Genomic DNA, 14,451 nt, shown 5'->3' on the forward strand with positions numbered 1-14,451 from the left:
GGATTCTGGACTCGGGAATTCCAGTTGGGTTTCACAGGCCAGTGAAGTGAGGAGGCCCAGGTGTGCCCACAAAAGTGGCTGTGGGTGAGCTTACGCTACACATGGACTGGCTGCTTCTATGCCTACATTCACAAGACAGATCTTCTTCCTCAAAGGCATGCCCAGGGAGATCTGAGGCTCATAGGAGCCAAGTGAAGAAAAAAGGTGATGCCTCAGCCCAGTGCTTTTGCCCTTCCTGGCTTGTGGCTTTGGGGGCTCAAAGTGCTCATCAGAAAAATGGGCAATGAAAGACTGGCTGCTCACCCCACTTTTACCAGGCGACTGCACAATGCTCACTCTGCAGCTCCAGGTACAGCCTGTGTTTCAAAAAGCTGGGGGATCTCTGGGCTGAGTTCAGGAGTCCCCCTCAGGGACTCCTCCTGCCTACCCCTCTGTGCCCACCTGACAGCTCACCATGTCTGCTGTATGCCACCCTTATTGCCTGCTCTTGCCAAGCCCATGTCTCCCTGGGTTGGCTGGGGGCACATGCTCACTGAAGCCCAGGTGGCCTGACCATCCTTCCTCCAATGTACAGCCTTAGGCAGGTGCCACCCAGGTTTTCTCCTAGAATGTGATCTCAGGGGATCGCAGCAGCACATTCCACTCTAACTTACTGACTAGTTAATCAAAAAGTCACTTAATGTACCAAGGTGGGTGTGGGCCTTGACACTCTTGATATCCTTCCTCTAGTGGGGCTGCACTGGGGGTTGCCATCCTTATTTCTTGGTGGAAAAAGCTAGCAGGTGAGGCAGGACTCAAGCGCTAGGGACAGGACAGAGAACCTAGGCTGGCCTCACCCAGGGCCCTCTGTGGCTCCTGCAGGCAGGAGGGCTCCATGGAGCTTCAGACCCCTTTTCTAGGATGGTGCCCATAGCCCCTTCCTGAATCTCCAAGAAGGGCCCACTCTTTCTGCAACCTGCACCTACTGGTCTCTAAATGGAAGGTGAGCATCTGGTCTCTAAATGGAAGGTGAGCATCCATTTATGTTTGTGGACATGGCCTTCTGCTCCATTTCCATGAGAAATACCTAGGGAATCCTGGGCCTGTGGTGGAGGTTCTCTAAGTGCCAAAGTCAGTAAGTCTCAAGAATATAATTAATAGTATTTTCTGCACATTACTATCTCAGGGTTACTTTTGCCCAAAAATGTGTAAAAACAAATATTAAGATTTTTATCCTTTACATTATCTTAATTAGGTCATCATACAAACCTTTTATTTTCCTCCCAATCATTGAATTTTTGTTTTATTCTCTTTAAATTGTTACCTGCTTTAGAGGCAAAAACTTAAAAAAAAAATACACTACACAAATACTAATAGGTAACAGCAATTTATTTAAATGTAATTAGATTTCTTTAAGTAAATAATTTAAGTAAACAGTTTATATTACTTGTATAAATTATTTTACATCTCACCCTCAATCTTAAAAAAAATTTAGCTAGGTATGCAATTCAAAATTGACAGATTTTTTTAAAATAGGCAACAACATTTTATTGGACAAGTTAGGTAATATTCATTCTCAAATATTTTATCTTAGAAATCAACACACTTGACAATTGATATTCATAGTATCTATGAAAGTGACATTCTCAACGTGCTTTATACTTGCCAAAAATTTAGGAGAAAAAAATCTATTCTGGCCTTCAGCAGTAAAACTTAAAGATTAAAGAAATAAGATTAAATTTACTGGTTAAATTACCCAAAAAACTGAAACAGATTCATTTACTTGTTCTTTATCTTTCAGTATCTGATAATGAACAGATTTTAAGATGTTCAGAATCTGCTTCAGTATAGAAATAAGGCCAAACAGCTCTTGTGAAAGAATCATTAAAATATACAGAACCTATCACTTACATTACTTTAAAAAATCACCAAATTCATAGTCCAAAAGAATACCAATCTTATTGGATTTTACTACTGACAGAAGTGGGCTTTTTTAGGACCTGATGCAGCATAACCACTCTATATATCATCCAATTGCCCCCAAATCAACCCAGAACTGAAGGTTGATCCTGCCAGGTCCTAAGAAGACCGTCTTGACACACACCCAATTTTCATTTAGGATTGTTTCCCACTTCTCCTTCCAGTAATGTCTGCCAGAACTACACTTCTGAGAGCCCAGGACAGCAGGGCAGAAATAAAATCTCCTTGGGTTGTAATAAACGTTTGGTTTTGTTCTTCCATTACACAGCTTTTTCTATCCTCGGAGACAGTAAGTTGAGGATGTGCTGTGTCAAGATCTAAAACCAAGGACAGGTGCGGTGGCTCACACATGTATTCCCAGCACTTTGGAAGGCTGAGGTGGGTGGATCATGAGGTCAGGAGATCAAGACCATCCTGGCTAACACGGTGAAACCCCATCTCTACCAAAAATACAAAAAATTAGCTGGGCCTGGTGGTGGGCACCAGTAGTCTCAGCTATTCAGGAGAGTGAGGCAGGAGAACTGCTTGAACCTAGGAGGCGGAGGTTGCAGCGAGCAGAGATCACGCCACTGCACACCAGCTTGGGTGACAGAGCGAGATTCCATCTCAAAAAAAGAAAAAAAAAAAGATCTAGAATTAAATCTACTTGAAATAGTTCTGTCTAAGCCAGAATATAGAGGAGGATGACTAAAATCCTATATATATATATTTTTTGGAGACGGAGTCTCACTCTGTCGCCTAGGCTGGAGTGCAGTGGCGCGATCTCGGCTCACTGCAAGCTCTGCCTCCCGGGTTTACGCCATTCTCCTGCCTCAGCCTCCTGAGAGGCTGGGACTACAGGCGCCCGCCACCACGCCCGGCTAATTTTTTGTATTTTTAGTAGAAACGGGGTTTCACCATGTTTGCCAGGATGGTCTCGATCTCCTGACCGCGTGATCCGCCTGCCTCGGCCTCCCAAAGTGCTGGGATTACAGGCGTGAGCCACCGCGCCTGGCCCTAAAACCATATTTTATATTTTGTTAATCTATATGAAAAGAGTTCAGAGTATTTTAGGTTTCAATACCTGTGGTGCACACTCTTAATACGTGTCAGCAATTCCAGGTTTGACTGCATAGAATTGCCCACTACCTCCCCCAGTAGATGTTTAAATGTAGAAACATAATCTGAAAATTTTACAAGGTTTTCACTTAGTTTTGCTAAAATGTCCATCTCTTCATCTTGTTTCAATTGTGAGAGTCAACTGTGCAACATGGGTACAATTATGCTCTCTTCATATGCAGAATTAATGTCATTGTTTTTACTACAGATACTTTCCATTTTTCATCTGAGACCACAGGCTAATTTCAAAAAGAATATTTACTTCTAATTATGTAGCTTCTGTTACATAGCTAGTATTGTCTTTGTTTACTTCATGTATATGCCAAAAAGACCTGATAACTTACGAAACATTCAACTGTTTACTTCAACAAACTGGCTCAATAAATTTAATAAACTCAATTATGTCAATTTTATAAAGTAAAATGAACAATAACTAAACAAAAATTGGATTAAATAGCATTCTCTAATTGAAACAAAATATAAAATATACTAAACATACAATACATGCACTACGAAATTATTCACATGTGAAAAATTATTTTGTGAACACCATTAAATATTATCAAAGTCACTTTCATAATCTCTGAGGGGATTATACAAAGAATGTTTTATGAAATTAGACGAAAAGAAAATTACATATTATGTCTATGGTGAGCAATAGGCAAACAAACAAACAACAAAAAATTAGAATTTGCACAAGATGATTCTAAGCCAGGAGCAATAACATTTTAGATAAATGAATTTAATACACAGCAGAGAAAATAGATTTGCTTTCAAAATCTTTGAAGTTTCTGGTTTGCTGGTAACTGATCAAAGCTTGTAAAATTATCTATTTCACTCTAATATTTTTCTTTTCTTCTCAAAGTAGGTACACAACCATAAACAAATACGATTACTTTCTCTATAAATCTGTTACACCTAAAGTTTATTTCATAGTGATATATTTGTATATTTAAATCCATGTAAAACAAAAGTAAAGGTCTGTATGTGTTTAGCAGACCAGAGAAGTCATGTTCAACAGAAAAAAGTAGGATAAAATTTTGTAAATAGTTGTTCAGAATTCAGAAACATATAGCTCCACTATACTCATAATCTTTGTTACAACCATCATAATAACCTGTAGTTACAACAAAACAAAAATGTAAGTTATAGAAACCATATTCTCTAAATTATTTTAAGTTAAAGACCACTGACAAAGGCATCACTAGAGATGTTATTCCACTGTTACCCAACAGTATATTGTTACCTATAACCTTGGGTTAAGATGGGATAAATTATCATCAGTGGCAAGATACATATTCAGTGTAAAATAGCCTTAACACAGTAACAACAATTTTGGTTTATTAAAACAAATTAAGTTCACACGTTGTCATTAAAAAGGCATTTTGAAATTCACTGTATTTTAATAACCTTAATTTGCAAATGGTAAAGCAATTTCCTTCTAAAATTCAAATTGTTTCTCTTACTAAGCAGATTATCCTGATCACTTACCACACTCCTATCATCCTGTCACTTATGACACCGCTGTAAACTACTAAGTGGCCTTTCCACTTAGGATTTCTTCATGTATCTTAGATTTCAGTTTACTTAATCTTCCATGGGAAAGTATATAAATCTGTCCATCTAATAGAGAAGAACCTCTCATAACTCTGGTGCAGCAATCATTGACCATGTTTTCACATAAATTCTAGAAATGAAGACATAGCATCAAATGTAAGAATTAAATTACATCAATATTTGCTTTTGAAAAAATACTGAATCCTTTTAATATAAAAAAGTAGGTTCCTTTTAGAGAAAAGTGATCGAGACTGCTGACTAGAAGCAGCTAGACTGTGTAGTTCTCATAGAGAGGAATGCAAGGTATACACAAATACAGCACCTGCAACTGAAACATCCAGGTACTTGCATTGGGAATAATCAAAGAAACAACTTATGGAGAATGGAGTAAAGAAAGGCAGGACAGTGGGCCACCTGGGAACAACGTGGAGCCAAGGGAACCTCCCCACCCAGTAAAGCAGTGAGTGTATGTGTGACCCTGGGAACGCACAATTCTCCCACAGATCTTCGCAACCTTCAGGTGAGGAGATACTCTCATGGACCCACTTCACCAAGGCCTTCAGTTTAACACACAGAGCTACATGGAGTCTTAGCAGAGCAGCTACTCAGGCCTGTGCAAATTCAAGAGCTTTAGATACTGGCTTTCCAGGCTTCCAGAAAAAGCAGCTGCAACTTGAGCAAAGCAGGAGTTTACACCCCTGTACATACTCATAGGAAAGAGGCAGAATCCAGGGGGCTGAGTAGTGATGGTCTGTAGGACCCACTTCTACAATGCCTCACACAGTAAGACCTACTGGCTTAGATTCCAGCCAACCATTGGCAGCAGCACTGCACCTCCCTGGGATGGAGCTACCAGAAAGAGGAGTGGGTCACCATCTTTGCTGCTTGGGCAACTTAGCCATTCCAGCCTTCAGGCATTGAAGAGCCCAAGCTGACTGGGGGCAGAAAGGATTTCCTAGCACAGTACAGGTGCTCTAAAAAGACAAGACCAGACTGCCTGTTAAAGCAGGTCCCCAGTTTCATTCCTTCTCACTGGAAAGTACTTCCCAATGAGGGTCTCCAGCTACCACCACCAGCGCTCTTTGGTGGATGGAGTTTTGAAACCTCTTTGTGATATAGTTCCTAGAAGGAAGAGTGAGTTGCCATTTTTGCTGTTTGTGTGTTAGCTCTTCCAGCCTTCTGGCTTTGGAGAATCCAAATAAACTGGGGGTGGAAGTGGTACCTCTGAACAGCAGAGTTGTCCTACAAAAATGCGGTTAGACTGCTTTCTTGAGGGGGTCCCCAATCATGTTTTCCTCACTGGGTAAGACCTTCAACAGGGGCTTTCCAGCTACTTCCTACAGGTGCTTTTGGGTCGGAAACAGGTCTGTACCTCCCTGGGATGCAGCTCTCAGAGAAAAGGGCATGCTGCCATTGTTGCTGTTTTGCAGCATTCAGTGGTGATAACTTCCGGTACTGGAACATCTGAGGAGACTAGAAACTGCAGTGGACACCCAGCATACTGCAGCAGCCCTTCAGAAGTCATCAGACTGTTACGTGAGTACCTGTTCTCATATATTCTCATGAGGCAGGTTCTCCAGGCCTGGGCCACTAGCCAATCATTGCCAGAGCTATTGAGCCAGTAGCAACATAGCAACTCCCTGGACAGAGCCTCCAGGGGCCTCTGCAGTACAACTGTCCTTGCCACCCTCAGACTCATGAAAAATCCAAAACCCTAAGTGCCTTATTCACACCTCAAACAACCTGCAGTTTACCCAAGGAGAGGAGGCCAGTCCATCCTCCATGGGTCCCACAAACTACCCACTGCTCCTCACCAGACAGTGAACCCCTAACTTGGCCAAAAGTACAGATCCTCCATCCTGGGCTGGCTGCACTGAGTGATTGCTGACCTACATCTCTCTAAGATGCAGCCCCCAGAAGACAAGCAAAGAGATGGGGCAGCAAGCCAGCTCACATGGTACCCAGAGGATTTGGTGCAAGAGCATCTGTAGTAAAGTGTGGCCAGCGACGGCCATTTCTCCAGGCTCAACTTTCTCCCATAAGAGACTTCAGCCCTAGGGGAACTGTTGGGCCTAATTTCTGCAGGATGGTCTTGCAAATCAAAAGCAGCTGGTCCAACTGCGCACTCCTTGGACTGCTGGTCTCTCCCAGGGCCCCAGTCTGGCCACAGCTGCTCACAGGGCAGTCTCAGGTACCCTGGAAGCTCATACCACAGCATCTGCACTGGTGGGCCATGCCTGACCCATGAGAAGCTCCAGCAAGGCAGCCCCTATGACTGCACCAGCCCACGCTTCTTCCCACACTCCAGCTTCCCCCGAGACCATAGCAACTCCCCATATTTCTTTGCTGGCAGATGTCTGCAAAGGCAGGTTTGGCTTTGCTTGCCCCACCAGCAAATGGAAATGCAATATGCCCCTGCCACCCCCAGCAACTGCCACTGTAGATGAAGCTTTGGTGGGCAGAGAGCCAGAAAACTCCACTCCTGCCTTTGTGCTAACACTGTGTGGAGAACAGGGTATCTTCCCACACTCTGAACAATCACTCCTTCTTGGGGGACACAGAGAAGGCATCAAAACCTTCGCTGGCCAGCATCCTCCCCTATACCAACACCACCTTTAAGTGCAACAGTACACAGTCTCCAGCAGGTATCCCCCACTCCCCTCCCAGCTGCTTTGCTCCTGCCAGTGAGGTGAATGCCAAAGACAGGCAGAAACCCCATATCCACTAGCACTCTGCTCCAGCTGTGGCACCTTGGTTCCACAGAATCGCAAACTCCAAATCTCAAGGAGCCAGAGAACACAGTTGGGGCTCAATACAAGTCCCCCGGAGTTAGAGTATGCAGCCTCTGAGTTGTGAGCTGGGCACTGCCCGCCCCCCCCACCACCAAAACAAAACAAAACAAAACAAAACTGCCAGGAACAAAGCCTGTTGGCTGCATCCATCTTATACCACAATCAAATACTCAAGACCATCAAATAGGATTACCAAAACAAACAAACAAACAAACAAAAAAAACCCATTCAAAGGTCAGCAACCTTAAAGATATGCCCACAAAGACAAGACAAAATCAGTGCAAAGATAAAAACACAAAAAGCCAGAGTGACTATTTTTATCCAAATGACCAAATTACGTTTCCAGCAAGGCTTAAGATGACAGAAGTAGAATTCAGAATATGGATAGAAACAAACTTCACTGAGTTACAAAAGTTAAGTTGCAACCCAATGCAAGGAACGGAAAACATTGCAGGAACTGACAGAAAAAACAGCCAGTGTAGAGAAAAATGTGGCCAACCCGATAGAACTGGAAAACACAATACAAAACCTTTATCATGTAATCACAAATATTAACAGCAGAAGAGGCCAAGCAGAGGAAAGAATCTCAAGAGCTTCAAGACTGACTTTCTGAAATAAGACAGACAAGAATAGTGAAAAAAGAAAAGAGGAATGAACAAAACCTCTAAGAAATATGGGATTATGTAAAGAAACCAAATCCATGATGCAAGAGATTGCCTGAAAGCGATGGGGAGAATGAAAACAACTCGAAATACATATTTCAGGATAACATCCACGAGAACTTCCCCAACCTAGAGAGGCCAATATTCAAATGCAGGAAACGTGGAGAACCCCAGTAAGATACCCCATGAGAAGGTCATCCTCAAGACACATAATCATGAGATTCTCCAAGGTCAAAATGAAAGAAAAAATGTTAAAAGGCAGCTACAGAAAAATAGGACAGGTCACCTCTAAAAGAAGCCCATCAGAAAAACAACGAACCTTTCAGCTGAAATCCTACAAGTCAAAAGAGATTAGGGGCCAATATTCAACATTCTTAAAAAAAGAATTCCAACACAGAATTTCACATCTGACCAAGGTAAGCTTCAGAATTAAAAAATATATATGATCCTATTCAGATAAGCAAATGCTAAGAAATCTGTTACCACAAGATCTGTCTTACAAGAGCTTCCGAAGAAAGCATTAAATAAGAAAGACTATTACCAGTCACTACAAAAGCACACTAAAGTATACAAACTGCAGACACTATAAGGCAACCACATAAACAAATGTGCAAAATAGCCAGCTAAGATTCTAATAACAGAATCAAATCCACACATATGAATACTAACCTTAAACATAAATGGGCTAAATAACCAAATTAAAACACAGATGGCAAGCTGAATAAAGAATCAAGATCTAACAGTATGCTTTAATCAAGACAGCCATCTCAAATAAGCTCAAAATAAGGGGAAAAAGAAAAGTCTACCAAGCAAATAGAAAACAGGAAAAGCAGGGGTTGCAATCCTAGTTTCTGACAAAACAGACTTGAAATTAACATAGATTAAAAAAAAAAAAGGGCATTACATAATAGCAAAGGGCTATATATGCACCCAACACAAGCAACACATAAAGTTCTTAGAGACCCTCTAAGATGATAAATGTTCTTCCATCGTTATTACATTTATACTGCATTTGTTCAGTATTAAATTTCTGATGTTGAACACGGTATGAGGACTTGTTAAAGGCTTTTCCACGTTTTTAACACTTGTGGAGCTTCTCTCTAGTATGAATTCTCTTATGTCTGATGAGGTGTGAGAACCAGCTCGATGCTTTGCCACATTCTTCACATTTGTAGGGTTTTTCTCCAGTGTGAATTCTCTTATGATTAGTCAGGTCTGAGAAGCACTTGAAGGTCTTGCCACATTCTTCACATTTATAAGGTCTCTCTTCCATATGAATTCTCTTGTGGTTAAAAAGGGTGGAGGAGCGGGTAAAGGCTTTGCCACATTCTTCACAGATGTAGGGTTTCTCTCCAGTATGAATTCTCTTATGTTTACTAAGGGCCGAGAACCACTTAAAAGCTTTTCCACATTCATTACATTTGTAGGGTTTCTCTCCAGTATGAATTATCTTATGTTTAGCAAGGTCTGAGAACCACCTATAGGCTTTGTTACATTCTTCACATTTGTAGGGTTTCTCTCCAGTATGAATTCTCTTATGATTAGTAAGGTCTGAGAAGCACTTAAAGGCTTTGCCACATTCTTCACATTTGTAGGGTCTGTCTCCAGTATGATTTCTCTTGTGTTTAACAAGGGTTGAGGAGCAGGTAAAGGTTTTGCCACATCCTTCACATTTGTAAGGTTTCTCTCCAGTATGAACTCTCTTATGTTCAGTAAGGTTTGAAAACTTTTTAAAGGGTTTGCCACATTCTTCACATTTGTAGCATCTCTCTGCAGTATGAACTTTCTTATGTCTAGTAAAATCTGAGAACAACCTACAGTCTTTGCCACATTCTTCACACTTGTAGCATTTCTCTCTGCTAAAAATTTCCTTATTTTCAGTGAAGATTGAGCACAACTGGCAATCGCTGCCAAATTTATTACAATGACAGGTTTTGCTATGGGTAGTTGAAAAACATTGATGAAGGCCATTATAACTGCTTTTCTGCCCCTTGCAATTACCCACACTTTGGTTGTCTTTCTTTAAATGTAAATTATTAAGGTCACAGCTTCCATATTTTCTCAGAATCACTTTTTGAAATGAATCTTTTATGTCATGCTCCGGCAATATCTCTGCAGTAAAATGAAAAGAGCCAGCTGGAGAAAAAAAAAAAAAAATTCTCCCTCATTAGACTCAGGTGAATACACTTTACAAATATATAATTATACAAAGCACATTAACAAAATGACAATAAAATACCACAGGCTCTATATTCTTACAGACATATAAACCTACCAGAAATATACTGACCAAAATGCCTTTGCGAGAAGTCTAAGAACCAGTTAAGCATTTGCAGCATGCCAAGTGAGCAAATGCCAAGAACCACATAGAAGCGTTAATAAAAGTATTTCATATTTACCCAACACAGTCATTCTTCATCCTATGATGACTCTAACTATAGACTCCAAACTCCTGTCTTCCCCCTCCAAAAATAAATAAAATAGTGGCACATGTGTCCATGCTTCTGGCTTATTGAGACCTTACCAAAGACTAATTTCTACATTCCATGACAGTGTTGAAAGGAAAGGTGGTATATACTGACAGCTTCAGACAGATGAGACCAAAGGTAAATGACTGTTACAAGAGATGAAAGACTTCAGTATCATAGACAGACAATGGGTATAGCAAGTGACTACAGGATCTCAGTAAGAAACACAGGGAATGGCCAGGACTGGTGGCTCACACCTGTAATCCCAGCACTTTGGGAGGCTGAGGCAGGAAGACCACCTGAGGTCAGAAGTGCAAGACCAGGCAGGCCAACATGGTGAAACCTTGTCTCAACTAAAAATACAAAAATAAGTAGGGCGTGGTGGCAGGCGCCCATAATTCCAGCTACTTGGGAGGCTGAGGCAGAAGAAAGGAGAATCGCTTGAACTCAGGAGGTGGAGGTTGCAATGAGCCAAGCTCGTAACACTGCACTCTAGTCTGGGCAACAGGAGTAACACTCAAAACAAAACAAAACAACAACAACAACAAAAGAAACAAAACAAAACAAAAAAACATGGGGAATCTTTTTAAACTAAAAAACACACAAGCCCAGAGAAAACATTCATAGAACGGGCTTGAGAGACTCCAAAAATCTCTAGCCTAAAAAACTGGTATCATATTCCCCCAGACAAAAGTCACTTAATACAGATTTTGACATGTGGCTTTTTATCGTACAAATTGCAACCTAACATTACAACATATACAAAATATCAAGATAATATGGCTCAAAGATAAAAATGAATATCCAGAAATCATTTATTTAAAAAAGGAGATGTAAAAATTACATGAAACAATTTGAATTAAAGTCTAGATCTACTTTTTAAAAGAAAAAAAAAATCACCCTAGAAAATCACAATTACATCTCAATGATGCTCAATGAGTAAAATGGAAAAAAAAAAAAAACCAAAATGAAATAACAAAAATGAAACCAACAAAAAGATAAAAAGCACAGAAAGATAAAAAAAAATTGTGTAGAACTACAAAAAAAGACTAATATGCACTTCAACATTAGTAAAAAATATAAGAAAATCAAGAAGCTCGGCAAATTTCAACTAAGATTAAAACAAAGAGATTTCTAACAAGACACAACATAAACAATGATTTAAAAGTTGCAGACAAGAAGAGAATCTGGAATTCAGGAAGAAAAAAGAGATGTGTTATTTATATGCATGCTTCTGCCAGATTATGAGTAAATTTAAGAACACAAATCTTTCAGGCAAGAAGGGAGTAGGATGACATTGTTAAAGCACTGGAAAAAAAAAAAAAGTCCAAGCAAGAAACTTATCCAGCAAAAGTATTCTTCAAAATGAAAAGAAAAAAAAAAATCTAACTGTATCATTATATCAAGATCTGTATCAAGATCTAACTATATGTCTTCAAGAGACTCATTTCAGATCTAATAAAAAAAAATGACTGAAAATGGCAGGATGAAAAATACAATTTATTCAAGTGTTAACCAAATGAGAGGAAAAGAGGCAACAATTTATTAAGTTGAAAACTGTCATATTTCATATAATTTACTTTAAGTCAAAATTCACAAGAGACAAAGTAGGACATTCAATTATAGTAAGAGGGTTCATTCACTGAGAACCTATAAATACAAGACAGTTTTCCCAAACACATAAAGCAAACATTGACGGAACTGAAGCAAAAACAGACAGCAATATAATAATGGAAGGATACATCAACATCCCACTTTCAGTAATAAATAGAGCAAGACAGAATATCAATGAGGGAACAAAAAACTTGAATGCACTATAAAATAATTACACCTAACAAATGTATACAGACAGCAGAATACACATCTTTTCAATATCTCATGAAACATTTTTCTAGATGGATGACCTGTGACATCAAAAAAGAAGTCTTAACATTTTTTTTTAATTGAAATTTTACAGACTATTATTTATGGTCCAAATGGAAGGAAACTAGAAATCAATAGCAGAAGAAAAGCTGAAAAATTCAAAAAACATAAAAATAAAACAACACTTTCTCTCCCCCCACTGCCGCCCCGCCCAGATGGAGTATTGCTCTGTCACCAGGCTGGAGTGCAGTGGCACAATCTCGGCTCACTGCAACCTCCACCTCCTGTGTTCATGTGATACCCCTGCCTTAGCCTCCCCTCCCGAGTAGCTGGGACTACAGGCATGCACCACCACGCGCCCAGCTAATTTTTTGTATTTTAGTAGAGACAAAGTTTCACCATGTTGACCAGGATGGACTTGATCTCCTGACCTCATGATGTGACCACCTCAGCCTCCCAAAGCGCTGGGATGACAGACATGAGCCACTGCACCCAGCCAGCAACACTTTTAAGCATGCTCTTTTTCAAGGGTTGGAAGACGTAATATTGTGAAGATGTCCATGCTGCTTAAAGTGGCCCACACATTCAACACACCCCTTTTCAATTTTTAATTTTACTTTTCCAAAAAGAAAAACAAAAACCCACAAAATTACGTAAGATCTCAAGGGACTGACAATCTTTAAAAGCCTGACAATCTTTAAAAAGAAGAAAAATATTGGAAGCATTATGCTTAACAATTTCCAAACGCAAAATAAACCTACAGTAATCAAAGCACTTTGGTACTGGTGTAAAGGTAGAACACCAAAGTAATGAAACAAAATGCAGCACAGATATAAACTCTTGAATATATGGTCAAGTGAGTTATTTGTACACCATATTGAAGCATTATACACAAAAGAAAATAGGTAAAAGCAATTTAAACTTTCCTTACCAAATGAATGGATAATTTAAAATACAAAAAAGGGAATATTAATCAGCTTTTAAAAAGCAGGAGACCTTCTAATACCTATTATAAAGACAAATTTTGAAGACAACATGCTAAATAAGCCAACTACACACACACAAATACTGTATGAATCTACTTACATGGAATCCTTAAAAATAGAAAATAGAATGATGTTTGTAAAGGGTCAGACAACAGGAAAAATAAGTAGTGGATTCATGTGTATAGCATATTTCTTTTACAAAATAAAATGTTCTAAAGATATGTTGCTAAAAATGTCAATATACTTAAAGCTGAACTATGTAATTGAAAATATTAAAGAGTATAAAATATTGTATTTTTAACTTTTACGTTTCAGACAGAGTTCTGCTCTTGAAGACCAGGCTGGACTGCAGTGATGCCATCTCGGCTCACTGCAACCTCCGCCTCCCAGGTTCAAGCGATTCTCCTGCCTCAGCCACTGCAGGAGCTGGGATTATAGGTGCACACCACTACACCTGGCTAATTTTATATTTTTACTACAGATGGGGTTTTGCCATGTTGGCCAGGCTGGTCTTGAACTTCTGACCTCAGGTGATCTGCCTGCCTTCACCTCCCAAAGTGCAGGGATTACAGCTGTGAGCCACCATGCTCGGCCCTTGTATTTCTTACAATTAAGAATATAAAACAATCATTGACTACTAACAACAACAACAACAAAAAGCAAATATACAAGTCATAAAATAGGGGTAATATTTACACAGGCAAACACACACAGAAATAATTATATTGGCAACATATGTATGACTGATTAACATGACTTTTGTCCAAACATTGGTTTAATGTGTACAGAGTTGAAATATTGGCATACAAAATTTTAATACATAAATAAAAACTAAAAACACAATTAATTAATGTGACATAACCTACTGTAAAACATGAGCCACTAAGATAGAAAATAGTGGAACAAAATTTAACAAAAAAATTAACCAAAAAATATTGAATCAACATAGTGTACTACTAAAAAATAATTATTCTAGATAGCCATGCATTTTAACTGTGACTGCACATTTATAAAGAGCACATATTTTGGTATTTTTGTTCAATTTCAACTTTTCCTATAGGTTCAG

At 39.4% G+C, this 14,451-nt stretch overlaps 1 protein-coding gene and 1 pseudogene across 3 annotated transcripts in view; both read right to left on the reverse strand.

The window, feature by feature from the left end:
- Positions 1-1,350: 1,350 nt before the first annotated feature.
- Positions 1,351-2,310, reverse strand: LOC144339834 (tripartite motif-containing protein 60-like; annotated as a pseudogene). Its single transcript, XR_013415261.1, has one exon. The product of XR_013415261.1 is annotated as a tripartite motif-containing protein 60-like (transcript).
- Positions 2,311-3,395: 1,085 nt separating this feature from the next.
- Positions 3,396-14,451, reverse strand: part of LOC710897 (uncharacterized) — a 49,136-nt gene continuing 38,080 nt past the window's right edge. Inside the window, exon 4 of one of the 2 annotated variants that reach the window (XM_077996666.1) lies at positions 3,396-10,180. In XM_077996666.1, coding sequence (XP_077852792.1) covers positions 9,147-10,180 — 1,034 coding nt within the window. In that variant the 3' untranslated portion in view covers positions 3,396-9,146. Of the gene's footprint in view, positions 10,205-14,451 lie in introns of both variants that reach the window. The other variant, XM_015133434.3, reaches the window with a different exon arrangement.

The sequence above is a fragment of the Macaca mulatta genome, chromosome 3, assembly GCF_049350105.2.
Source record: "Macaca mulatta isolate MMU2019108-1 chromosome 3, T2T-MMU8v2.0, whole genome shotgun sequence".
NCBI classification, from domain to species: Eukaryota; Metazoa; Chordata; class Mammalia; order Primates; family Cercopithecidae; genus Macaca; species Macaca mulatta.